Here is a 26543-nt window from a genome sequence, read left to right on the forward strand (position 1 = left end):
CGAAGACGTCAGAGTCTGGCGATCTGCAGACAATGCAGAGCCACTCGCCCTCCGGGGTAGTCTTAAATCATGTGAAACCATTCCTCGCACAACTCGCACCGAACCATGTCGTCCAAACACTCGGGCCTTGAATAATGACAAAATAAATTAGTGTCACAAGTTTGTCTCCTATTGAATCTAGTGGTGTTCGACTATCGCGGAAAAGGTTCAAAACCGACCTCTCTCCAGACATCAAATTAACTCTTGGGCATTTTCCCTTGGTCAAAAGAAACATCCGACGGGATGCCAGTTCGTATACATTAACGATACGCATGTTTTGAATGAAAAACATACTTTAGTACGCACTGGAACGTAAAGTATCATCCATTTTTACTAGAACGTTGAGGACGATGTTTTCACTCAGTTTTGTTGGGGGTCCAAATCCGCGGAGGGGGTCCATATCCGCTAGCGGATTTGGACCGGGGGGGTCCGTATCCGCTAGCGGATTTGGACCGGGGGGTCCAAATCTAGGGGGGTCCAAATCCGCTGGGACACCGGGATTAAGCTGATGTTTAGGAAAAACACTATGTCACGGTAGAAATAGTTCATTTAATAGGATGAATCGGTAAATTCTAATTTTTTCTTTTTGTTATAACAGGTAAAATAACTTCCAGCCGTAACATCTCCATCTTTCCCCAGAATGCCAAATATTTCCTGGTAAAGGATTTGTTGAATTTCTTGATTTCTTGCAAGGTGGTACAATGCCCACAGAGTGGTGTAACTTGTCTAAAAAGGGAAAAATAATTCAGGGTGAGATAGAAAACCAAAAGAGCCCCAAAGATGTATCCAAATTTTGACAGGGGTGCTCCATTTCACTTACAACTAGGAGAGTACCCTTCATTTTTACCTGGTCATTTTTCCTTTATCACTTCCCTAATAAATATTCAAACCCCTGCCAACAGAACAGACGAGGTTTAGGTACGGAGTTTCAGCATCTTTTTGCCGGGATTTAACAAATGATGGCCATCCATCTCTGTTTTCTACACCTCCATGCCTGCCCTCCTTGCTCCAGATTGAATATCTCGTCCAAAATGGGCATCATTTTCCTGTTAATTCATCTATTTTTAGTTCAAGCACTTTGCATGTAATTATAAAAGTGTGCTTGTTTCAAGCAGCTAATTCATGGGAATTACACTCGCTCGATGCGCGTGTAAGTGTGCAGTTCACTTTAACGGCTCGGTTGTCGAGTTGAAGATTTCTTGCGTTGCTTACTTGATTTCCAGCTCACACTCACAGAGTTCAAAATAAAAGTCTGGTCACAGTTAATAGATTAATTGCTAACTCGTTATAACAGAAGCATATCGGTTTTATGCTTCTGTTTGTAAAGATAGCTTAAGCTATCTTTACAAACAGAAGCATGGTTGTGATGATCATTTTCTGTTGAGTTTAGTGATTACCCTGGCATAGCTCAGCAGACCAAACTCTCTCCTCACCTGTCGAAAAACATATTTCCTGATTCATGTTTGGGTTTTGTCACTGGCCATTATGTAACTATTTACAGTGGTTGGATTCAGTTTGTCAAAACATGCGGAATGATAAACCAACTTACTGTGTCAACACCTCCTGCAAACAGAGTAAAGGTGTTGGCATAAATTTCTTCCGGGGTCAAGTCCTCACGTGTTAGCAGGTAAGTTAACAATGAAACAGCTATGGAAAAATAAATAACAAACAGTTTTTAGTTCATTACTCTGTGCACTAACTCTGTACCTTATTTGTTGGTCCTAAAACCAGAGAACTGATACACTTTTGTTGACCTAACTGAATACAATTTAAGTCAAAGTAATTTTTTTGGGGAAGGGAACACTTGGAAAGACCCTTCTTTATCCCATGTTGTCGTAGACATGTAATGTTGCTCTTGTGACTTGTAGAAATGGGTTGGGAAGGGATCTACATTGTGGTGTGCTAAGAGCCTTTTAAAACACCACAGCATTTAGTGGAATCTGATGATTTAATCCATAGAAGTCAGGGAGACAGTGTGGTTAGGGAACTAGGCTTACAATCTGTTGGTCCCAGCTTCAAGCCCTCTGCCCTACTACCAGTAACCACCAATTTAATCTCCTGATTTTTCTCCCCGTTTTCATTTCATTGCAAATATAATGAAACAGGTATCATTCCTTAGGCAGAATCTTGCCCATCCAGATTTTACCTTCAGATTCTTGAGAATCATCTGATCCTTTATGAGCCATTTCTTCAAGATCTTTCATTTTCCTATCAATATATCCACGTGTAATTTCAAATGCAGTGTCCGATGCACGCTCAAGCTTGACAAAGTTTGGGGTTTTCATGTATTGAAATAAATTTTTCTCCACAATTCCAAAAACAAAGGCATGGAGGCTTTGAAAAATATCATGCATTGATCCAATGAACCTCAAGGCTTCCTCACTTGGTGGATCATTGTATAACCCAACTCTAGCATCAAAAGCCAATGTGCCCACACCTTAATTAAAACATATAAAACATAAAATGATGAAATTAGACAAAAAAAAAACAAAGACAAAAAGTTGAGAAAAATACAACCAACCTTGAATAGAAGACACTTATTTCTTAGGGAGTGAAATAAACTTGACTTGCCCCTCTCCCTGTTTCCCACATTCTCTTATGTGGGAGAGACTTGGCAGGCTGTTTGAGATGCCAAGAGATAAGCTCTGTAAACTTCAAAACTTTAAAGTTCAGCTGTTGCGTAGCAACGCTTTGTTTCTGTGCCGGCATGAAGATACGAGTTCGTTACGCTTATTTAGTGATGAGAGGTCGGAAAAAGAAAAATTCCTTATAATTTACCGATCCGACCTCTCATCACTAAATAAGCGTAACGAACTCGTATCTTCATGCCGGCACAGAAACAAAGCGTTGCTACGCAACAGCTGAACTTTAAAGTTTTTAAGTTTACCGCGTATTATGCAAATTTTCCTAGTATATAAACGATTGTCACATGAATATTCTTTCATTAAACCCCTGAAGAGTGAAGCGATTCACGAAACAGGCTTGTCGGGAAATGTAGTTACGTCCTTTTTTCCTCTCATAATATTTATATATATATATATATATATATATATATACACAGTTAGTTATATATATATATATATATATATATATATATATATATAGGAAGTTTGCGAGTCGATTTTCGCGTGGAACAGTGCTCAATACGTTGAAGTAGAGCAGAATAAATATTATGGGAGGAAAAAAGGACGTAACTACGTTTCCCGACAAGCCTGTTTCGTGAATCGCTTCACTCTTCAGGGGTTTAATGAAAGAATATTCATGTGACTATCGTTTATATACTAGGAAAATTTGCATAATACGCGGTAAACTTAAAAACTTTAAAGTTCAGCTGTTGCGTAGCAACGCTTTGTTTCTGTGCCGGCATGAAGATACGAGTTCGTTACGCTTATTTAGTGATGAGAGGTCGGGTCGGTAAATTATAATTTACCGACCCGACCTCTCATCACTAAATAAGCGTAACGAACTCGTATCTTCATGCCGGCATAGAAACAAAGCGTTGCTACGCAACAGCTGAACTTTAAAGTTTTTAAGTTTACCGCGTATTATGCAAATTTTCCTAGTATATAAACGATAGTCACATGAATATTCTTTCATTAAACCCCTGAAGAGTGAAGCGATTCACGAAACAGGCTTGTCGGGAAACGTAGTTACGTCCTTTTTTCCTCCCATAATATTTATATATATATATATATATATATATGGTTTATGGCCAGATCTCCTTTAGTTTCGGGAATAAATTCATAACTGTGATTGTACTTTTATGGGACTGAATGCATCAGTGTTGGTTTATGTATTTAATAAACCTTTAAATCGTGACAATCAGCTTTCCCCAATACAAATCTCACATCACTACTGAACACCCGTCGTCGCAAAAATTCACTCAAAACAAGAATCTAGTAGTTGTCTTTTTTAATTTTCCGCCCAATATAATTAGACATGTACGAACTTGAATCGGTCTCAGTAGATAAGAATATTCCACTGAAACAGCCCTGATTACACATATGAACCATACTAGTATCCTTAACGTGAACAACGATGAGGAAATCCGTCGAGTGCCTATCGATTTCTGCAAATGTTTTTTTGATGTAACTGATTCAGTAATTTCAACTTAAAAGCTGTTAACACACGACGCAAGGTCCTCAAATATAGGACTAATATACCCTAGTTTCAGACGTTTCTACCTTGAAGAAGGAAGATTGAGGAAACCATATCTGACAAGGTATATGCCAAAGGGTTAGTTACCCACAGTCCTAGAATAACTGCTCTCCTTTAGTTCCCTTGCTGACGACACACCTTCCTTTACGCTTGTGTGTCAACCATACACGTTTTTGCAGGCGAGGCTAACTTTTCTTCAAGTTCTTACTTGATTTATATTTATATTTATTAATCCAATCCTTAGGATGCTCCTTTCAGTGTAAAAACTGTTTGAAAAAAAAATAATGATCACTTAGAGAGAAAAAAAGTCTTTGAAATCTCTTAAGCCACACTGAATTAGTGAACTGAATAGTCTTGAAAATGTTAGAATGCACATGACACGATGTTTACCAGGCAGTAGGTTCGTATAAACGGAGTTTGCTTTTTTCCTTCCAAACTGGAATCTAGTTTTGTGTCCACAATCATGTCAGTAAGACCATGTGCCGTTTACAAACCATTTGTAATACTACAGCTATCCGCAACAAGCAATCCAGCGATATAAACACTGGGGCTTGTATCGCGGAACGTATTTGTTCCCAACTAATCGACTCTAGTTGCACTCAGGGTCATAATTAATGGGCGACACTATACTTGCTGTCTAAGGGGTTAAAGGAGTTTCAATTTATCAATATTATTTTCACGACGTTCTATTGCTAAATTCATACAGTGGAAACTTTACAAAGTGGACACCTAAACCACGCGGTAATATTTCAGCAACTATAGCTGACTGCTGATCAGTAATACAGTACATTGGAGTTCACTTCGTAAACGCGTAGTAAATTCATCAAAATCTACTTCGGACGATACTTCCTTCATATTACGAGTCCTCAATAAACTTAATGGCATTTTGCGTTACATTATTTTCAGAATATGATAATTTTGATAAATGGTCACCAATTGTCACCACTATGGGGCCAACGCAATTTAATTAAATCATTTGACAAATGAATAAATACATAAATAATATAAATTTAGGGAGATAGTTCAATTATACTTTATATTAAAAAAGAATTAAAACTCCAACAGATAATGGAGAAAGAATCTTCTCAAAAACACCAACACTGGTATAAATATTTTGAGAAACGTTCCTCGCGTGGGTATGAGAAAAGTAATGTCTGGTGTTCCAATCTAAATTCTGGCTAATGTCAGATAACCTTTAACTTAGTAGAGGCCAGAAGATGTTGTCAATGCTTTAATCTTAAATAACTTTCAACATAGTAGGATAAACTTTACAAATGTTGCATGTGAGGTTTAAACAAATAGCAATGTCTGCTGGATAGCCATTTGTTCAGAGGGATTTTGTTCCCTATCCAGTAGACCTTGATGTTCATCCTGTATCCATCACATGCAAATGCATTATGAACGATACAAGAATTACATACTAGAAATAAGCTCCTTTAAATTTTACCAATGCTTTGTCATTTCAGGAAGCGACACTTTTGTTGCGAGACATCCTCTATACCACTTCCAAATATAGTTACAATTTGTCTGTGAACTCTAGAAACCAATGAAAAATAGGTAAGGAATTTAAATTTAAAAAAATTTCTCCATTTTTTGGTGCACTGTTCTTTTTTTCCTACAGCCACAAAGTTGAATAGGCCTTGTGCATTTCGACCATTGAATGCCTAAATTCATTCAAGCTGGACTCAAGAGTACATGTAGCTTTGGAGAGTCTAGTTCACTTCAAGTAATGCTATGCAAAACAAAAAAAACCTGTTATGAGTTACACTGTTGGATACCTGAGTGATAGAGATGCCTGCCTGAGCACTTCACCATCTACATTCCATACACCAACTGGTTGCTCCTTTGGATTCCTCCTTCCTCTATAGCTACCACCATGCAAGAGACTATCCGTACCACTCACAGGGACACCACTCTTGTCACAAGCATGAATATGACATTCTTTGACACGGTGTGTTTCAATGAAGCCAAATGCAAACTGCAAAGAGAGTGGGTAAATAACAAAAGGGATGAAGACCAATGTGATGAATTAAACAGTATTTCAATAGAAATTTTAAATTTTTGTTGTAATTTTAATCAGAGCAAATGGATAAAAAGCGGGACTACTGTGTTTGAAGTGCGAGTAAAGGAATGCCTCTTCTGGTGTCCCTACTTTTCTTTTCTTTTTCCTCTTTCTCTGTTTTATGATCCCCATTTAAAGGATTGATTTTTACCGTTTTTCCTTAACCAATCTTCATTCTCGCAAGGAAAGTTACCTCATTTATTAAGCAGCAGATGCTATTAAGCCCATCACATATAATCATCATAACAAACAAACCTGGTCTTTGTAATTGAAGTTTCGCTGAATATGTGATTTCAATTGAAGTCTTGAGCAGTCTTTAATAATAACAAGGTCTGTAAAACCATCTCCCAAGTGACAGCAGGGTGACGGCCCCTCTGGGGATATCTCACACAGATTGGGAAGAGTGTAAAAGTTCACCCCATAAACACGAGAGTGAAATGACTTCCATTCTGTTCATAAAATAAGATAAATTGAGAAAATAAGCCAGAAAAATACAACTTTCCTTTCTTGAAAATGGAACCTACCTGCTAGCCCATCTTGGATCTGGTCATGTTTTTACTGATGTTATTTGCTACAGAGCCATTGCTACTGTCTTTTCAATGCTTTCCCAGCTTAGAGTCACTGAAGCTCAAGTTCTAATGGCTGGATCATTTCATTATTGCAAAATATTAAGTGAGTTAAATAACAGAAGGTTGCCAAAACTAGTCAGTTCTTTAGCTATGATGATTCATTACAATTCATTTCCTCATCATTTTAAATTCATCTGATATAGTATCATGTTTATTACATTTTCTCTCCTTTCATTTCTCTATTTTTCTATTTCATTTCCACATTATATTTGCAGAGAAAAATGATGAAAGACAGATGGTAAACCAGTATAACAACTACAAACCTATCATTTAAGTGAGCTAAAATTATTCATTTTGACCCTCACATAACACACTGGGACAATATTTGGCTCAATTCACATGTGTTGTACATACATGTATGAAACTTGAACAGGGGCCATGAATTACATGAAGTCTTTATCTCAGTAAGTACCTTGATTTTGCTCACTTTGCCAATCTTGATCATCTTCCTTACTACAAACCTCACACCTACACACGTACAAGTTAAAACACCTTGATAAATAATTTGATCACCAAAATTTAAAATTGCTTTTACAAGTAGTAGAAGCAGGTTTTCCTTTCATCCCTTCTATACAAGATATATCCTAGGAAACACAGTATAGCAAATGTGATGTCATTGTGAAAGAGATCTACACTAGTATAAGAGTAGGTTATTTTACTCCATGACTTACCCTATTCTACAGCGAGTGTTATCTCTTGGATGGTGTTCAGGATAAGGACTTAGAAGATACTTCACCTCAACATCATATGATCTACAAATTAATATATTCAAGATAACAGCTAGCTAACTTTTGAAAGTTTTACATATTGGGATAATCCCCTAAAATCAAAACCAAGATCGAAGAAAACTAGCCTACTCTGGCTTAAAATACAATAACAACTGAACAACAAACCCATTAAGGCCAGCTGATGATATTTGATAAAAGCACAAACAAAATAAAACAAAATTATATTGAAGATACGAAAATAAAAGATACATTTAGAGAAAAGCATTCAGCATAATAAAATATTGTTCTAAAATTGAAGTTTAATTAGTTCACCTGAGTTTCCAGAGCCTCCTCACAGCTCCCCATTTGTATCGTTTGGGACCCATCCAACGATGTTGCTCACTAGTTTTTAACACATCTCCGAGGAAGCCATAAGCCAGTGAAAATGTGAACCTGATGTGTTTGTTTTCACTCCACAGAGAACATATATCCAGTGATATTGTGTGACCTGAAGCAAATACATATAATATAAAGATGAATACCATTATTACATCTGCGCAGTTGTATATATTAAAACCAGTTTCCAAGGGATCTGTAAGATACTAGAGCAAAGCTCCTCTCATAAAGAGACTAAAAGGAAAAACTGATGAACATTAAGAAGTTTTTATATGGATTGGTGCCCAACAATCAACACAGTAATGGTGCTTGAATTTGATCTATTTTGCTCTCAAAATAGAATTCAAGGGAAACACGGACACATCTAGAAAGTTAATGGAGGGTGTGTGCATCTACACTACATATAGACATTGTAGTATGCAGGGTGTTGTAAAACATATTTGTGACAGTTTTTTGGCCTCTGTTTTATTTACTATCTTTCTCTTGCTTTCCACCATGTTTTTATACCAATCGATATCATCCAAAAAAATCATGAAATTAATTTTGCCGCTTGTCCTGAAAAGAGATTTCAGGTCAAAGAGTGAGTATTTTTTAACACAAATATGGGCTCAAATCAATTTCATGAGTGTTTTAACCTCAATTTTGTTCTATGTATAAAAGAGCAAAACCTATAATAAAAGCTATTTGTGGAGTAATTACCTAAAATTATATGTATAGCAGACGTGACAGGATCATTAGATCCCTGTGCTGAATAAACCACCACCTCTGTTGAACCTAAAAAAAGTAATTGAATGTATATTCCTTCATGATACTTGAAATCACAAAATTTTTTGTTTGACTGTTTAGATTATCATGCATAATTAGTATAAATAAAGTGTGTTCCCTGGAATAATAGAGTTCATTTTACATCCTTGCTTTAAAACAAAAGGAAAGCAAAATTAAGAGTATTAAATCGTTTATTGCTTCAAGTTGGTATGAGTGTCTTGAATTTAAACCTCATTTTCTGATCAATTTAGTTTCAGTTAGAGGAACAATAAAAGCCTTAAAGTAGGATGATAGTCTTGCTTTAAACTTGATCCTCACTTCAAAAAACTTTCAAGATTTGAGGATCAAGCCTTGAAGCCTCAGTTTTAAGTTTAGATTTTAAACAAGTTCTTTTCCAGAATCTTAAAGTGCAGATTTTTGGAAGAAAAATACTTCTTTTCTTTGTATAGACACTACATACTATAATCTCAATTACAGTATACCGCAAAAAAAAAAAAAAGAAAAAAAAAAAGAATATGTCCTGTGGCCAATCTTCAAACAATAGAAGCCTCTTTAATCACAGATGTTGCATTGAATTAGTAGTACCTGCAGGAATGATTCCAATTCGCATGCTGAGTGGCAGAGCACTGAACTTCTCAGGTAAGGTTCCATCAACCAGATCAATTCCAACATTTCCATGTGACTTCTCTAATAATCCATTAACAACTTCATGCACAATACCATCTCCTCCAACACAAACAACCCTGAAAATTTTTACATTCAACACTTAGTGCTGTAATTGTTTCTTATCACTGAGTATTGACAATAATAATGGTTGAGATGTCAGTTTAGGCAACATTCCCAAAATACATCTTCCAGTGATAACTGTTAAGGTGGCTGGATACAGTTTTGCTATTTTCTAACATATTTTCATCATTGGGTTAAATTAAGTTTATATCTTAAACATTACACTGAACAATAAATCAAGTCTAGTGGAGTTTACAATATTATTATTCATCACTGCTATGGTTTTGCTGAAACCTTAACCAAGCATTATTCTAATTATTTTTTTTAAGAAGAATGACTTTAATTCAACTGGTTAAACTCTAGTAAAAAATGTTATTATTTCCTTTAAAATCAAGGGATTTTACTTTAATACATTATCATTTAGCTTAGAATTTAAAGTAACTTCTTTTGGGCCCTGTAAATTATAATTTACATTGGAAATATATTTCCTTACCCATCATATGTGGAAAGCTCTGCAGTTTGGAAGAACTCCCAAGCATGTCCTGCCCACTGTGTCACTAAATAAGTTTTAAATCCAACTTATTAGAGATTATTTTAAAGCTGTTTATATCTGATTCAAATTTTATCCCTGTTGATCAAACTTCAAGATAATTAATTTGATAATGATAAAATTAAAGTTAAAGTCAAACCATGTAATGCTTGCACATGAACAAATCATGGTGAGCTCTGCAGAAACATTTTACAAAATGCATCTGAATCTATTTGCTTATCTCACTGCTACAGATTGTACTGTAAATGACTGTCAGTCAGTCAGTAAGTCAATCAGTCAGTCAGTCAGTAAGTCAATCTGTCAGTCAGTCAGTAAGTCAATCAGTCAGTCAGTCAGTCAGTAAGTCAATCAGTCAGTCAGTCAGTAAGTCAATCAGTCAGCCAGTCAGTCAGTCAGTCAGTCAGTAAGTCAATCAGTCAGCCAGTCAGTCAGTCAGTAAGTCAATCAGTCAGCCAGTCAGTCAGTCAGTAAGTCAATCAGTCAGTAAGTCAATCAGTCAGTCAGTCAGTAAGTCAGTCAGTAAGTCAATCAGTCAGTAAGTCAGTCATTAAGTCAATCAGTCAGTAAGTCAGTCAGTAAGTCAATCAGTCAGTAAGTCAGTCAGTAAGTCAATCAGTCAGTAAGTCAGTCAGTAAGTCAATCAGTCAGTCAGTCAGTCAGTAAGTCAATCAGTCAGCCAGTCAGTCAGTCAGTAAGTCAATCAGTCAGTAAGTCAATCAGTCAGTAAGTCAATCAGTCAGTCAGTCAATCAGTCAGTCAGTCAGTAAGTCAGTCAGTAAGTCAATCAGTCAGTAAGTCAGTCAGCAAGTCAATCAGTCAGTCAGTCAGTCAGTAAGTCAATCAGTCAGTCAGTCAGTCAGTCAGTCAGTAAGTCAATCAGTCAGTAAGTCAGTCAGTAAGTCAATCAGTCAGTCAGTCAGTCAGTCAGAAAGTGAGAGAGTAAGTGAGTAAGTAAGTAAACTCTTTGTTTATGTCAGAATGGTATCTGTGGTTTTGCCACATTTGGGCACCAGGATCTTTACAATCAACACACATTTAATTTAATAATTTGATAGCTTTGGTATTAATATTTATATTACCAAACCCTACATATCCAGGCTTGGAGCTACCTTGGTGAACTTGTTAAACACAACAGATATTGTCTCAACCATTAAACTACATGCCTAACTAACTTTGCTTTTCTTTTTAAATTCAGGACTTGAATAAAAAAAGAAAAAATTGATATATGTTTTAGAAAGTAAAGTGTTAAATTGTTAGTAATACATACTTTGTTATATGTGACTAATAAATTAAGGTGTTTTTAATTATCAATTTACACACAATTTGGCAGGGTTTATTATAACTGTCACATACAATACACGTGGACAAAACACATGCAACTAGTAACACACTTTTTCGAATTTGCACTAAAATTATGAGCAACTACTACAAATAACTTACTCATGAGATCTGCCCTGATGCCAGCCTTCTCAAATAAAGGTGCAACCTTTTTTAAGTACACAAGCCTTGCTTCACCTTTTTTACTTCTAGGATTTATTACTACTTTCAGCTTACGAGGTCTGCTAGGAATACCTAAACAGGAAAAAAAAAAAAAAGAAAAAAGAAAAAAAAGAAACTATGATTTATAAATGTTGTCTGAAATTTTGCGTGGAAGATCACAGAATCGTACGAATTCTTAAAGACGTGTATTGTAGTTAGCCTCTACAAATTTGTACTATACATTTGTGATAGTACGTATAAAAATAAAAAATTTAAATTAAAAATCCAAGATATAGCAATACTACAAAGAGTTGTTTAATATCGTTATAAGCCCTTGGCAAATTGTGAATTACAAGTAAGGTGGAGAAGACTGGAAACATTTTTGGTCACAGACTATGCTAAGTCAGAGACTTTGTTATGTCTGTAGCATACTTATCTTTATTAAATTGGATCAATGAATAATGCAACTCACGAGTTTTAATTGGCTTAGCCATCATGAGTTATCTGTAACTAATTCTGAGAATTAGATGCTGTCATCTAATGTCCTAGTGACTAATTTGTTTCATAAATTATTCCTTATTTTTGATCAACTACAATTTTTAAACATTCTACTTAAAGCTGTTTATAGGTATAAGGTTCATGAAAATTCTTCTTTTTTGTAGCTCCTTTTCTCAGCCCTGCCCCTAAGTTTTTTTTCAGCATTCCCTTTACAGAGCTAAACTAAAAGAAACCCTACCTAATTAACCATGTTAAAACTTACTCTTTAGAGTGTCGTTAATCTTAACAACCCACATGTCACAGACATTTTGGTCCTCACTCTCAAATGTTATCCTTGCTTCACACAGCTTCCTGTTTTCAGCTTTTTGGAAGGTAAAAATAGTAAATCCAACAAGTTCACCATCCCTGCTTTCATTCCTGGGTATGCGTCGTTTTGCTATCCATGCACCAATGATATCTGACAGTTTCACAGATCTTGTGGAAAGGTTGTAATTGCGTGTGCTGGAGGCTGTTTACATCAACAAGAGTTCATGTCAATATAAAAAAATATTCAATTTCTTATGCAAAATTTATAATATGTTAAATATTAAGATTAATTTGCACACATACACATATGTAAAAGTTTGCCTTGAGGGCTTGTCAATGTATCAGATTTTGGATCTTGAGGGAAAGCACCCTTGTTGAAATATATTTTGAGTCCCCTCTCCTCCAAGAAGCATCCTCACTTAAGCAACATTTCCAAACAGCCATCAGTGAGAATACTTTACTTGTTTGCTGCAGTTACATTTCAATTTCTTGTGGAAATTTTTTCCTGGGCTGACTGCAAATTTCTTTTATGTTGGGAAAAATAAAAAAATTCAGTTCAGCCATGTTATAATAATATTACTATTCAGTGTCTTTGGTGAAGGAAAAAAATGAGGAGAAAAATTCACCATTACTATACTATCGTTATCTAAGGTGCATAAAGGCAACATGATATAGAAGACCAACCACTCATATCTTAAAACAGATGGAAGCAACTTTCAAGCCTTTCAGATGAGCAGAACCGTAAAAAGGCTCGTATAAGAGCAATACTTAAAATGATCATATTCATATAAGGAATTAATGCAAAAAACACTCGTGCAATTTTCATTACATAAACTGTACATGTGAAACGACTTCCTAACTTTAAAGGTATCTCACACAATTAAAAGGTGTTTAATTGCATAAGGCTAGAAAACTTTCTCTTTCATGAGATGTTTTCTCTCTAAACATTTACTTTCGACGTGAAACTGCTGTTTCAGTTTCTGCCACTTTGTTCTGTCATTGTTACGCTTCACTCAATTGCATACTTAAAATTTAGCTTGAGGTATACACGATCGAGATAAATACAGAGCCGATTAGTTTAACGATTACTAGAACGTATAAAAACATATGAGGAAAGTGATATATACATTTAATTTATGAAACTGGATCGAACATTAACTTGGTGTTGACATGTCCTAATGGAATCAATTGATGTCAAACGGTTCACCAAAGCTTTTAAGTTCAATCGGAGAACGATTTTACTTGCAAAAAAGTCTCAAAAATAGACGAACGACGCTTCCGATATAAGCCAATGCTTTTGGCATGCTTAGTAAATACCTGAACTCAACTCGCCTTGTAAGGTCCACACGATTTCATTTTCATCAAGATAGACATCATACAGCTTCCCTTGTACCTTAAAAACGGCCTTCAATCCGCGTTCAGACTCGCTTATTTCGTTCATTTCTTCGCTGAGAGAACATGAGGCATTTCCACTTAAATAACTCAGGTGTTACAATTCCTTTTGTGCCTGGAAACTGTTGGAAAAGCCCGCGGCCCGGCCAGATGTTTACACAGCTTGTACTCGTAGATTACAAACATGGCGGTCTAACATGATCCCACTGTATTGTGGGATTACTCTTTTTTTATCAAGGGCACGGAGGGTAATGTTCAGGGGGGGGGGATTTTCTTTTTTCTTTATCTTTTTTTTTTTTCCACAATTGAGCCAAAAGATTTCTCAAAACTTATTTAAATGAAAAATCATTTTAATTAACTTGAAGAAAGCTGGATAAAAAAATCAACGTGAACACGGTAAAACTTTTACTACAGAGATGGAATCGATGAAATCTCTTTATCAGAGCTCCCCCCGCCCTGACAGGGAATCGAGCACAAGCAAGAGAGGATCTTAATTTGGAACAAAACAAACAGATGACGTATTGTGAAAGAGGTGAGATATCTGGAAATATGCTTCGTTCTGCGTTCCGTGGAAAGCAAGCCACTGATTCAACTAAGAATGAAAATCGAGGAAAAACTTCTCATGGAAGATCGCACTCCTTCTTTCACCGCGATGGAGGTCACGAAGATGCTAAAAATACGAATGGTGATCATGAAAATTTAAATGCACTTGTCGCAGAAACAGTTGGTTGCAGTACGCATGGTGAAGTGCTAACCACAGATTTCAGCCACGAGTTTCTCGAATCCCCCCACAGTAGCAGCTCCGATAAGGAAAGCCTGGATGAAGAAGATGGCTCGGCGAAACCTACGTTACACGAGATTCATGGAGGGAAGGGGAATTGCGATCAAAAGGTTACTCCGAATAGAGGGGAATTTTCAAGCTCCGAAAGAGAGATTTACGAAACCCAGCTGGCTCAACTTCAAGAACAGCTTGTTAACACCATGATTGATTATCAGGACATGAGTAAGTGAAAGATCACGGATTGAGGTTGATAGATCACTTAAACGTTAGAAATCTTAGAGAGAAAGACCCATGCAAAAGATGGGAATAAGGACGGGGGAAGGCGAGAGGGAGGGGGGGGGAGGTGTCGCATAGTTAACAAGGGGGTTTGTAGCCACAGAAGCTATTATGCACCCTTTGAACAACCAAGGCGTGGGATTTCTTGGTCCAATTTTTCAGTCTCTTTTATTGAGGATAATATGGTAGCTATGATCAATAATTTCCATGAGTTCCTTATGCTCACCACTTTCCACTTACAAAAAGAGATTTGCTTCTTGATGTGGAACAATTGTTATCATAACAAACATTTTTTGAATTGTGACATTTTTGTTTGGTATTTTTAATACAAAATCTGTCCATCAGCATCCCATGAAATTCTGATGGTTTCATTATGAGGTATTGACTATAACAACTTTTTGAAGCTTTATTGACTTAAATAATCGCATACTGTATAAATAGGGTCAATTGAAAAGTTAATGCCACTCTTTGTTTAATATAAGGTGTGCAACTGGAGAAACTGAAAGCTGTGGATGTTCAGAAACTTCAGAAGGAAATCCAAGAAGAAAGAGCTAAAAATAATGAACTAAGGGAGAAACTTAAACAGAAACAGAAATCATCCAGTTCAAAACTACATAGGTAAGATATTTGGAAGTTCATTTGATGCATATTGAACTTACACAAGAGACAGGAATAATCTTAGTTCCTGGTATCCAAGAAGTTCATGATGAAACAGTGCACCTCAAGATACAAGTATAGAGTGATAGAAATTTTGGGATGTCATCTGTTTTCAGTTTAGGGAACTAAGCCTTTATGAGAGCTTTATAATTTAATAATTATGGAGCAATTTCAAGGTATTTCTTTAATGTTTATTTATGTTTGGAAATGATCATGCAACTTGTGTTAAAATCCTTAATTCATTATCAGTCTGCCGATGTGTGGAATTATTTTTGAAAGAGTCGTTAATATACAGCTAAATCAAATTTACATTTTTTTTAAAAGGTATTTTTATTTCTTTTAGAAGAGATGTGTAGCATAACTGCAATATAAGCAAAAAAAGTTTTTTATTGACTGACAAAACATTTTGAAGTTAATTGATTGAAAAGTGCATCATATATAACTTGAACCTGCTTTTCTCTACTCATCTCTTTAGGTTCATGAGATATCTGAGAAAAGCTATATATGTAGAAAAGCAAAGTTGAGAGTTACTGTCAGTAGCATAATATTTTATTGTTTTAATTGTAACAACAAATTTCACTTGTAAGGAAAAATGCAAGTAGAATAGATCCCAGATCAAAAAGTGGTCATCAGGGAACTGACCCAGAAAGAGACCAAGGTGATGACTGGGTGTATCTAGGAGGAGAGGATGAGTCACATACCCTATCACATGTCACAAATGGCAGTCAAGGAACTCACCCAGAAGAAAATCAGGAATCATGTGAAGTGCTTGACAGCAGCCATGCAAGAGATCAGTTAGAGGAACAAGCAGCTGTTGAATCTGGTAAGGAGACCAAGCTCATGTCAGAAGAATCACTCAATGCTTTTGAAGAGTTTTTTTTAATTGTGTGAGTGTGTGCCAAAACTTTATATTGTATAAAATCTTAGATTTAAAGTGACTTACACATATTCATAAATATGAATAAAGAATCACTCATGCTTTTGAAGGGTATTTTTAATTGTGTGAGTGTGTGCCAAAACTTTATATTGTATAAAATCATAGATTTCAAGTGACTTACACATTTCGTAAATCATCTCTTCTTTTTTAAAGTTGATGGAGATGGTCAAAAAGTGCAACGATTTAAGACAAAACTGGAAATTTGGAAAGCAAAAGTCATTGACATTGTGAGTTGAAAGTGTATTATAATTTTGTCATGTATTTTTACATCAGCCTTGATAGTGGGTGAGGCATACTTAATGCATCTTCTTTCCTTCACACTGCTGATGACCCATACTTTGTTATCTTCTTAACTTTCTCTGCAGCCCTTATTCTTTCTTTCTAATTTCACTAGTTTGTGTTTGTGGAAGTTGCAGTGGCTTATAATTATTTAGTGACCAGTTTCAAGCCCTGTCAGACTCACCATGTTTTTCTGAGCAAGACATTGCCCCCTTACAGTACCTCTCTCTGCCCAGGGTACGAACAGAATTCTAAAGCAATTGCTTTAGGCCCTCTCTGTGATGGACTGACATCTTTTCTTCTTATGAAGGGGATCAAGTTGCAATTCCCCTAAACATTCAATTTACTCTCACTATTTTTTCTGATAATTAGTTGGGAGACAGACTGTGGGATTTCGTTAATGATGAACCTGAAGACACCGATGAGGAGGATGGTGAGGGTGATCCCTTGGCCATCAAAACGTAAGTTGCCCATAGATATGAGTTAATTGGTTGTTATTAAGTCCATACCCCATACATAAGAGTGACTAGCATCTAATTTCTCTGAACAGTATCACCCCTGAGTAACACATTAAGGTCATGAGATTAAAGGAAATGATTGCAAACTCTAGGAACTTTTAATTGATAGACAAATTCTCCTTGTAAGTACCATAGGAAAAGTATAGAGAACAGTAAGGAGAACTTGCATACTGATGTTATGGTTAAAAGAGTCAATCTTGTTTAGAGTGCTGTTGCAGAATTGATGATCGATTAGGGAACATTTTTTGTGTGACCCACATTATCCCTGACTCTCCAAGTTTTTTTTCTTTTCTAGGCTCAAGGAAAACATCAACAGATTCAGTAAGTATCCACTATTTATTAAGAGTGTTTGTTATTTGCCTTTACTGGAGTTACATACTTTTGATTTAACCCTTAAAATGCAAAGAATTCATTTGTTAATATTTATTAAACAATTCTCTCCGGAAATGACCAGCTATCTAGTATATTCCCTTAAAAGTTACATGAAGGCAGGAAAATTACTTGAAATATATTTTTTCCGCAAAGGTACTGGAATTAAACCTATAACAGGTTTTATCAAGTCTGTTGGGAAGGTGCTCACATGGTCAAATCCCACAGCATCTTTTTTGATATTTGTGGTAAGTATAGTTTTTGATTCCATCTAATGTCTTGAACAAGCTATGCATGAAATTCTGTACATGATATTATATGTTTGAGAAGTTTTGTTTTGTTTCATGTTACAGGTATACATGTATTCTGTTTGGTACGGATACCTTCTTTCTTTAATCCTTTTTACCATGATCTGGAAGCTATTTATGAATTATCTCCATGCCAAGTGAGTTTCACTTACAAAGTACATTTTCTGTATCAGTATTTACTTTGTACTTAAGTATTACATGTACATTGTGATGAAATCAGTTTTATTTTTACCAACTTCCCAGAAAATTGTGTGATGAATTGGATATGATGTTTTGCAATCTTTGTTGTCTTTCCACCAATTTTATTTTACTGACCTGTCAATGGTTATATTTTCAGAGGCATTGCCAGATATTTGGGATTCACAGATGAATCAAAAGAAGAGGTATATTTTTAATGGGATTGTGATATACAGTAGCTGACAGTGGTTAGGTCTAAATTTTCAGTTTTTCAGTGTAAAATGCAAAAGAGCTGTGGGTGATTTTGTGAAGTATGACTGAGGTTAAATGCAGAAATATTAGGAATAGCTGGCTAAAGTTTCTCTTAATTTAGAGTTAGTGACTATTTTTGCTTTTAGTGCTCAGTCGTGTTTAACTACTGACAATCACCTTAAATATTAATTTAGCAAACAAAATATTCTGATGGAGGAAGAGCAAGGTGGTTTAAAAGCCAATTTATTGGGCTGAATCTCATTTTTATTTTTTGTGAACCTGATTAATTGTCAGGCAGGTGCATCAGAAGATCACAGTTGGTCAGACAAATTTCAGCTGGTTTTGCAAGTGGCAAGGAAAGTACAAGTGAGTTTTACAATGGTTGCACTGATGGCTACTGACTTTTCATAACTGTATCTCCTCACCTTTTTTGCTTTGAGAGTTTACTTTTATATGCTAATGAAGTGACAGATTCTGTTGAAATTGGAACTCTAAACTTATTGGCTTTATGTCAGTGCATTTTAAACACTGAGGTGGTGAATGAGGTAGAGGAGGGTAATTAATTCAAGAAGTCTACCCTTGTAATGAAGTGAATGCAAGTTCACCTAAAAAATACTAACTGTATGGAAATTGGCGAACATTTTATAACAATTTAAAATTGAGAGTCAAAGGCAATCCAGGATTATAATCATTTCATTCACAATTAGTGCTCTTTGATTGATCAAGTAATCTGGCATCAAAAACTAAACAGTTGTTGCTTGGTTACTATGACTTTTCTTCCTTGTAAGCCACCTCAGAGTTTTCTACCCATGAGCCCCTTCTGATGCTCACTTTGTTCTGACTGGCTGTTGTGAAATGGGCTCAGTTCTGTATGTGGTTAGTTTCACTCTTGTTTCCTTCCAATCAGCATTTTTTAATTTTAAAAAGGTTCTACCTCTTCATCTTCACCCCCCTATCTTTTCCCATCATGCCTTTCACCTCCAACTGGTCAGCTCTGACACAGTGTTGAACATTACATGAAGTTTAAAGATTGATAAGTCTATTTGTCTCTCTTAGAACACACTCGGAAAAATGGCAAACTCTCTGGAAAAAATAAAGAAGTGAGTTATAATAAGTGTTGTTGCTACATCTGGTGATTTGTGAGTCCATTTCATATATAACTTTGTTATTGCCAATCTTTGATGACTGCATGACTTTTAAGCTCAGTTGCAAATTGACCTAGGATACCCAAATTTGTTGGGCTCATCAAAACTTGCTAGATACAGGTCTCATTTTCAAATAGCAGTAAAATTGACAGAGAACCAGCAGTGAGATGTGTGGTATTAATTTTTTTTGTAGCTTATTAACTTGGCAACATCCTTTGGCAACAAGGAAGCTCTTTACAGTACTCAATATCGCATTTGTGGCGTCTTTAGGGCTCAGGGGACCTACTTTGTTCACGTTGTTAGGTAACACGCTGTTTCGTAAATTTTGCTAACACCTTAGTTCATAGCTGCATACTTTCTCAGGTCTTTTTTCAGAATGATTTTCTTTCGATTTGCTGTAAAATCAAAACCAAAGTAATCACATAGACCAATCATTGGAAAGGAACTTCCACAATTTAGCTAAGGATAGCTCAAACAAAAGGACTTATTTTTATAGGCATTGTGAGAAGAAATTGTCTTGCATGACTTGTCCAGGGCTTGAACACAGCCAGTTTTGTCAACAGTAAGAAATGCAGGCATTTAGTACTTTTCACTTGTGATAAATTCATGAATTTGTTTCTATTGACTAAATTGATATTTTTTTAGGGTTGTCTTTTGGAGTAAAGCTGTTTATAGTGAATCCCATATATCATCGATTTCCAAAGGTAACATTTCGCTCTTTTCGTCGTTTCATCATCGACAATATACATACCTTAAACCTTTATACAGTTACATCAATAGATATATATTCGCCTTAAACCTTTATACAGTTACATCAATACATATATTCTCCTTAAACCTTTATACAGTTACATCAATACACATATTCACCTTAAACCTTTTTACAGTTACATCAATACATATATTCACCTTAAACCTTTATACAGTTACATCAATAGATATATTCACCTTAAACCTTTATACAGTTACATCAATACATATATTCACCTTAAACCTTTATACAGTTACATCAATACATATATTCACCTTAAACCTTTATAAGTTACATCAATACATATATTCACCTTAAACCTTTATACAGTTACATCAATACATATATTCACCTTAAACCTTTATACAGTTACATCAATACATATATTCTCCTTAAACCTTTATACAGTTACATCAATACATATATTCACCTTAAACCTTTATACAGTTACATCAATACATATATTCTCCTTAAACCTTTATACAGTTACATCAATACATATATTCACCTTAAACCTTTATACAGTTACATCAATACATATATTCACCTTCAACCTTTATACAGTTACATCAATACATATATTCACCTTAAACCTTTATACAGTTACATCAATACATATATTCACCTTAAACCTTTATACAGTTACATCAATACATATATTCACCTTAAACCTTTATACAGTTACATCAATACATATATTCACCTTAAACCTTTATACAGTTACATCAATACATATATTCACCTTAAACCTTTATACAGTTACATCAATACATATATTCACCTTAAACCTTTATACAGTTACATCAATACATATATTCACCTTAAACCTTTATACAGTTACATCAATAGATATATTCACCTTAAACCTTTATACAGTTACATCAATACATATATTCACCTTAAACCTTTATACAGTTACATCAATACATATATTCACCTTAAACCTTTATACAGTTACATCAATACATATATTCACCTTAAACCTTTATACAGTTACATCAATACATATATTCTCCTTAAACCTTTATACAGTTACATCAATACATATATTCACCTTAAACCTTTATACAGTTACATCAATACATATATTCTCCTTAAACCTTTATACAGTTACATCAATACACATATTCACCTTAAACCTTTATACAGTTACATCAATACATATATTCACCTTCAACCTTTATACAGTTACATCAATACATATATTCACCTTAAACTTTTATACAGTTACATCAATACATATATTCACCTTAAACCTTTATACAGTTACATCAATACATATATTCACCTTCAACCTTTATACAGTTACATCAATACATATATTCACCTTAAACCTTTATACAGTTACATCAATACATATATTCACCTTAAACCTTTATACAGTTACATCAATACATATATTCACCTTAAACTTTTATACAGTTACATCAATACATATATTCACCTTAAACCTTTATACAGTTACATCAATACATATATTCACCTTCAACCTTTATACAGTTACATCAATACATATATTCACCTTAAACCTTTATACAGTTACATCAATACATATATTCACCTTAAACCTTTATACAGTTACATCAATACATATATTCACCTTAAACCTTTATACAGTTACATCAATACATATATTCACCTTCAACCTTTATACAGTTACATCAATACATATATTCACCTTAAACCTTTCTACAGTTACATCAATACACATATTCACCTTCAACCTTTATACAGTAACATCAATACATATATTCACCTTCAACCTTTATACAGTTACATCAATACATATATTCACCTTCAACCTTCATACAGTTACATCAATACATATATTCACCTTAAACCTTTATACAGTTACATCAATACATATATTCACCTTCAACCTTTATACAGTTACATCAATACATATATTCACCTTAAACCTTTATACAGTTACATCAATACATATATTCACCTTCAACCTTTATACAGTTACATCAATACATATATTCACCTTAAACCTTTATACAGTTACATCAATACATATATTCACCTTAAACCTTTTTACAGTTACATCAATACACATATTCACCTTAAACCTTTATACAGTTACATCAATACATATATTCACCTTAAACCTTTATACAGTTACATCAATACATATATTCACCTTAAACCTTTATACAGTTACATCAATACACATATTCACCTTAAACCTTTATACAGTTACATCAATACATATATTCACCTTAAACCTTTTTACAGTTACATCAATACACATATTCACCTTAAACCTTTATACAGTTACATCAATACATATATTCACCTTAAACCTTTATACAGTTACATCAATACATATATTCACCTTAAACCTTTTTACAGTTACATCAATACACATATTCACCTTAAACCTTTATACAGTTACATCAATACATATATTCACCTTAAACCTTTATACAGTTACATCAATACATATATTCACCTTAAACCTTTATACAGTTACATCAATACACATATTCACCTTAAACCTTTATACAGTTACATCAATACATATATTCACCTTAAACCTTTTTACAGTTACATCAATACACATATTCACCTTAAACCTTTATACAGTTACATCAATACATATATTCACCTTAAACCTTTATACAGTTACATCAATACATATATTCACCTTAAACCTTTATACAGTTACATCAATACATATATTCTCCTTAAACCTTTATACAGTTACATCAATACATATATTCTCCATACTGTTCTCCACACATATCCTGAGGTGCTAAATATTAGGAGAATTTGTGTAACAATCAAGAGCTTCTTTATTTGGTGATCATTTCCTTTATCCTCGTAACCTTAATTTGTGATTCAGGGGCGATGTAGTGAGGAGAAATTTGATGCTAGTCACTCTTGGGGGTCCTTAAATTGAAGCAATAAGCTGATGGTAAGACTCACTTGCAAGCCATTTCTGTAACTCTGTGACTTGATATTTTGGAAACAGGTTAAGAGGCGATATGATGGTACTGCCAAGTTATGGGAAGAACTACCAACTGAGGCAGACCTGGTTGCGTCGCGATATTCAGTGGATGGAAATCAGGAGGTACTTATGATCAGTTTGATCTTTATGCATGTTACTCGTAGTCAACCCATTTTTTTTTTTTTGGTAATCTGAAAGGCTGGTGTAAGTTCAGTTCGTCTTCCGGTATATATATGTGCCACAAGAGATCCTAGATGGGATTGGCGGGATCCCGCCTAAAGCCCGGCTGCCTTTTTACCTGGGTATACTAGAAAAATGCGTTATCGGCCAAGCTTGAGCTCGGAATTCCTGGTTTTTGGCTGACTTATTTTTAGCATTTTTATGGACCAAAACCCTCTGGTATTTTGTGTTCAAGACTGAACATAGCGGAAAATCTCAGCCCGTTTTGCCCGCCTGGAAGCCAAGAAGAATGATGCTTTCCTGTTGTTAAGTCGCAGAGGCATCCACCTAACATGTCACCTTAAGTAATAGATCTAACTTGCTCAGATCTTAGGGCGCTCTACGTCGGCGACTTCTTCGTCATCGCCAAGTAGCAGTTCATCGCACCACCAAATAGGTCCTCATTCAAATCCAGTGGCCGAGAAATTTAGATTGCCATCAAGTGAAATCGTTTTGCCAGGTGAGGATCTTGTTTTTTGCTTTGTGCTATCAATTAGCTTAAAACTGGTCTTAAAATTTTTTATAAACGATTGTAAAGCAGTCCTTAAAAAAACAAAACGCGCTACCGTGTGGTGCGATCAAGAATACAAAGATTGGTCCTCCCCCCTTTTCAAAGTTGTTCCTGCAATTTTAGCCCAATGCTTTGTAACGGTAGCATCTTGAATTAGGGTGTAGGGGTAATCGAACTCATGATCAGGAGTTCATACAGGCACCATTTTAGCCCAGAGTGCCAGACCCCTGGCAAACCTTTTCCCAGCGTATGTCAAACCTCCCCGCAGGTGGAGAAACGTGCGTCCTTCAACGCCAATAACGAGGACGTGGTTGTAAACTACGTACTGCCATGCACAAATGAGATGAAGGGCTCAAGCCTTAGACTGAACTTCGACATAGGAGTTACCAGTTACGAAAATTGCGGTTCAGAGAATTTCTTTTGACAATTGCTCATGAATTTTTTTCTTTCTGCGTTTTTCTAGGTTGGGAAGAAGGTAAAAGATGTGCTTTGCTTGATAAAGACAAACCGTTCTCAAGTGTTAAACATGGAAAATTGTTTCTGACTCAAAGGTAAACAAATAAAAAAAATAGCTTGTGGATTGCCATGTCTTGTTGTATCATTATTATACAAGATTTACTGATGTGTTTCTAAACCCTTTCTCGTTACAGTTATTTATGCTTTGAGAAGACCAGATCATCAAGTGGAAAGCATATCGTTATTAAGCTGGATACTATCATCAGTTTAAGTAAAGTATGTGGGAGGTGGAGCAAGAAACAAATTTAATTATTAATTAACTGATCAGCAACTCATCCAATTAACTAATCAACGGGTGACTGTGAAATATAGGAAAGTGTTCGCTTGTAGATCACGTGGCTCCATGGTATGCTCACCTTTAAGGTGGGCGACCTTGTGTGCATCTAAATTCGACCCCTCCCCCCCCCCCCCCTTTTTCCGGCAAGGAAAATGCTAATGAAACGACCAGGTGCGCCTCCAAAGGCCTGCGAGATGCTGACTTCCTCCCTCCCCTCCCATGAAAAAACCCCTCCGACGCTCCCTGCGAATTCTGCGCAATACTCTTTGAAGACCAGTATCTGTTTAACCGCAGTTAATGTCGCTGACCGGCCGATGTAATGCCTAAGTAACTACAATAAATTTCTGATATTTCACTGTATGGCCTTTTACATGCACATCTGTGTATGGTTTACCCTCAGTCATGATATCATGTCACCTTCAATATGTTGTTGTTGTTATTCAGGCAAAGCCAATAGCAATTATGCCTGGAACAGGAATGGCCCTAGAAGTTAACGTTAGAGGTCTTGATAAAGTAAGTGGATATAAAGAAGAACTTTGCCTTATTAAATTTTATCAGTTTCAAGCTTTAAAGATTTTATTCAAAACTGGCCTAAATGCTTTTGAGTAGAATTTCCCTCCTGGCTACGTCAACGTGTACCGTCTATTTACCTCAGCTGAGTCGATTATGTTGGGACTGCTTTTTCACGTTCTTCATTCTTTTATCAAAGCGGCAAAGGTTTTATAACATTAGAGAGCGTAAGGAAAACTGCACCGTACATTTGCTAATTAATCTCAAGAAGACTGAAAACATCTTTTGTTATTTAATACCAGTATTTTTTTACTGATGGAAGCTGTTTTGATTTCTAGCCTTATATTTTCGGTGGAATCATTGGAAGAGATGATGTATTTGAAAGTATAAGAGCCACAGGAAGGACAGGAAATTTTCCCTGGGTGTAAATGGCGCCATCAACACTTTGACATGAAATCGAGAATAGATATGGCCCAGACTCTTGCATACGGCAGGTTCTTCTTCAGTTTCAAAAATTGGTGGGAAAAAATCTATCAATGGAGAAATACGAATATATATACAGTGTTAAAAGGAAATACTAAGTTTTACATGGTGACAATGATAAGATGAGCTTACAACAACTGATGCAAATATTGGGAATTATGTAGGTATCATTTAGCCATCAGGAGCACATGGCTTTGTATAAACTAAGGGAAAACTTTTTATCCACAAGTCTTTCTGAAAAGTAACATTGCTAACTATTTTGGTATCAGCGATCGAATCTTCTCTGTCATGAAGAAGTGTTATTGAATTATTGCATACCAAAATATGTACAATGGAAAATAAATTATGGTCAAATTTTTCTTGGTTCTAGCAAAAGAATGCTCAGTTTTGTAATGTATCGATATCTCTGTTTTTAACATAATTTTATAACGATTAAGATATTTTCTGAGTTCTTAGAGGGTTTACTAGACTATTACTGCGTACAATGATTAAATAGATGGTCAGTTTATATAACCGTTTGTGAACATTTTTAGAAGAACTGAGTATATTTCCAAAAGCTATTCAATAAAGCTAAGAATTTTGGGCTACGACTGCTTATATTCTATTACTTATTTGAGTAAATTTCAGCTTTTTCTTCCAGAAACCCCTAATATTTGGGCTGGTGGTGGTGTTCTCCATAACAAGTCCTTTACTGGCTCAGGATGTCATCTCGGAATATTCATATTTGTAAATTTTCTTTTTTTTTTTCTAATGCACCCTGGCTGACACGCCATATTCATCCCGCAAGCCGTATCCCGCAAAAGGGTTCTTCAGTTAACAACCGACAGCTGAGGGTCACTTGTCAGTGGCACGAGCGCTACCATACCATCAGTTCCCTTTTTTCTCCTTTTCCTTTTTTATTTATCTGTGCTTTC

The 26543-nt window shown here is 35.3% G+C and overlaps 3 protein-coding genes across 6 annotated transcripts in view; 1 reads left to right on the top strand and 2 right to left on the bottom strand.

Moving 5' to 3' along the window:
* The window catches only part of LOC113684080 (ceramide kinase), a 14386-nt gene extending 464 nt beyond the window's left edge, over nt 1–13922 (bottom strand). Inside the window, exons 1-12 of one of the 4 annotated variants that reach the window (XM_089207647.1) lie at nt 13648–13922; nt 12272–12517; nt 11473–11604; nt 9976–10039; nt 9342–9499; nt 8691–8765; nt 7929–8103; nt 7560–7640; nt 7301–7356; nt 6515–6708; nt 5976–6175; nt 1–126 (exon numbers count right to left, since the gene is read on the bottom strand). The exon at nt 1–126 is cut by the window's left edge and continues 464 nt beyond it. In XM_089207647.1, the coding sequence (XP_089063773.1) occupies nt 63–126; nt 5976–6175; nt 6515–6708; nt 7301–7356; nt 7560–7640; nt 7929–8103; nt 8691–8765; nt 9342–9499; nt 9976–10039; nt 11473–11604; nt 12272–12517; nt 13648–13756 (1554 nt within the window). In that variant the 5' untranslated portion in view covers nt 13757–13922 and the 3' untranslated portion in view covers nt 1–62. Of the gene's footprint in view, nt 127–4870; nt 5734–5975; nt 6176–6514; nt 6709–7300; nt 7357–7559; nt 7641–7928; nt 8104–8690; nt 8766–9341; nt 9500–9975; nt 10040–11472; nt 11605–12271; nt 12518–13632 lie in introns of those variants that run through there. The other 3 variants (XM_089207646.1, XM_027201388.2, XM_027201386.2) reach the window with 3 other exon arrangements.
* Nucleotides 459–5052, bottom strand: LOC149044633 (cytochrome P450 27C1-like). Its single transcript, XM_089206577.1, has 4 exons — nt 4986–5052; nt 2186–2476; nt 1589–1686; nt 459–765 (listed from the first exon to the last, which is right to left on the bottom strand). Exons 1-4 carry the CDS (start codon nt 5050–5052, stop codon nt 589–591), a joined length of 633 nt encoding a protein of 210 aa, XP_089062703.1. The 3' UTR covers nt 459–588.
* Nucleotides 13923–13971: 49 nt separating the features above from the next.
* Nucleotides 13972–26216, top strand: LOC113684035 (GRAM domain-containing protein 4). The gene is made up of 19 exons (XM_089207645.1): nt 13972–14710; nt 15247–15382; nt 16009–16244; nt 16512–16585; nt 17010–17098; nt 17451–17476; nt 17681–17772; nt 17878–17969; nt 18170–18215; nt 18556–18627; nt 19318–19361; nt 19600–19709; nt 20052–20110; nt 23138–23236; nt 23660–23792; nt 24307–24394; nt 24494–24575; nt 25081–25149; nt 25485–26216. The coding sequence occupies exons 1-19, from the start codon at nt 14221–14223 to the stop codon at nt 25572–25574; spliced, it is 2127 nt and encodes a 708-aa protein (XP_089063771.1). The 5' UTR covers nt 13972–14220; the 3' UTR covers nt 25575–26216.
* The last annotated feature ends 327 nt before the right edge of the window (nt 26217–26543 follow it).

Source organism: Pocillopora damicornis, chromosome 5, assembly GCF_964200805.1.
Source record: "Pocillopora damicornis chromosome 5, jaPocDami1.2, whole genome shotgun sequence".
Classification (NCBI taxonomy): Eukaryota; Metazoa; Cnidaria; class Anthozoa; order Scleractinia; family Pocilloporidae; genus Pocillopora; species Pocillopora damicornis.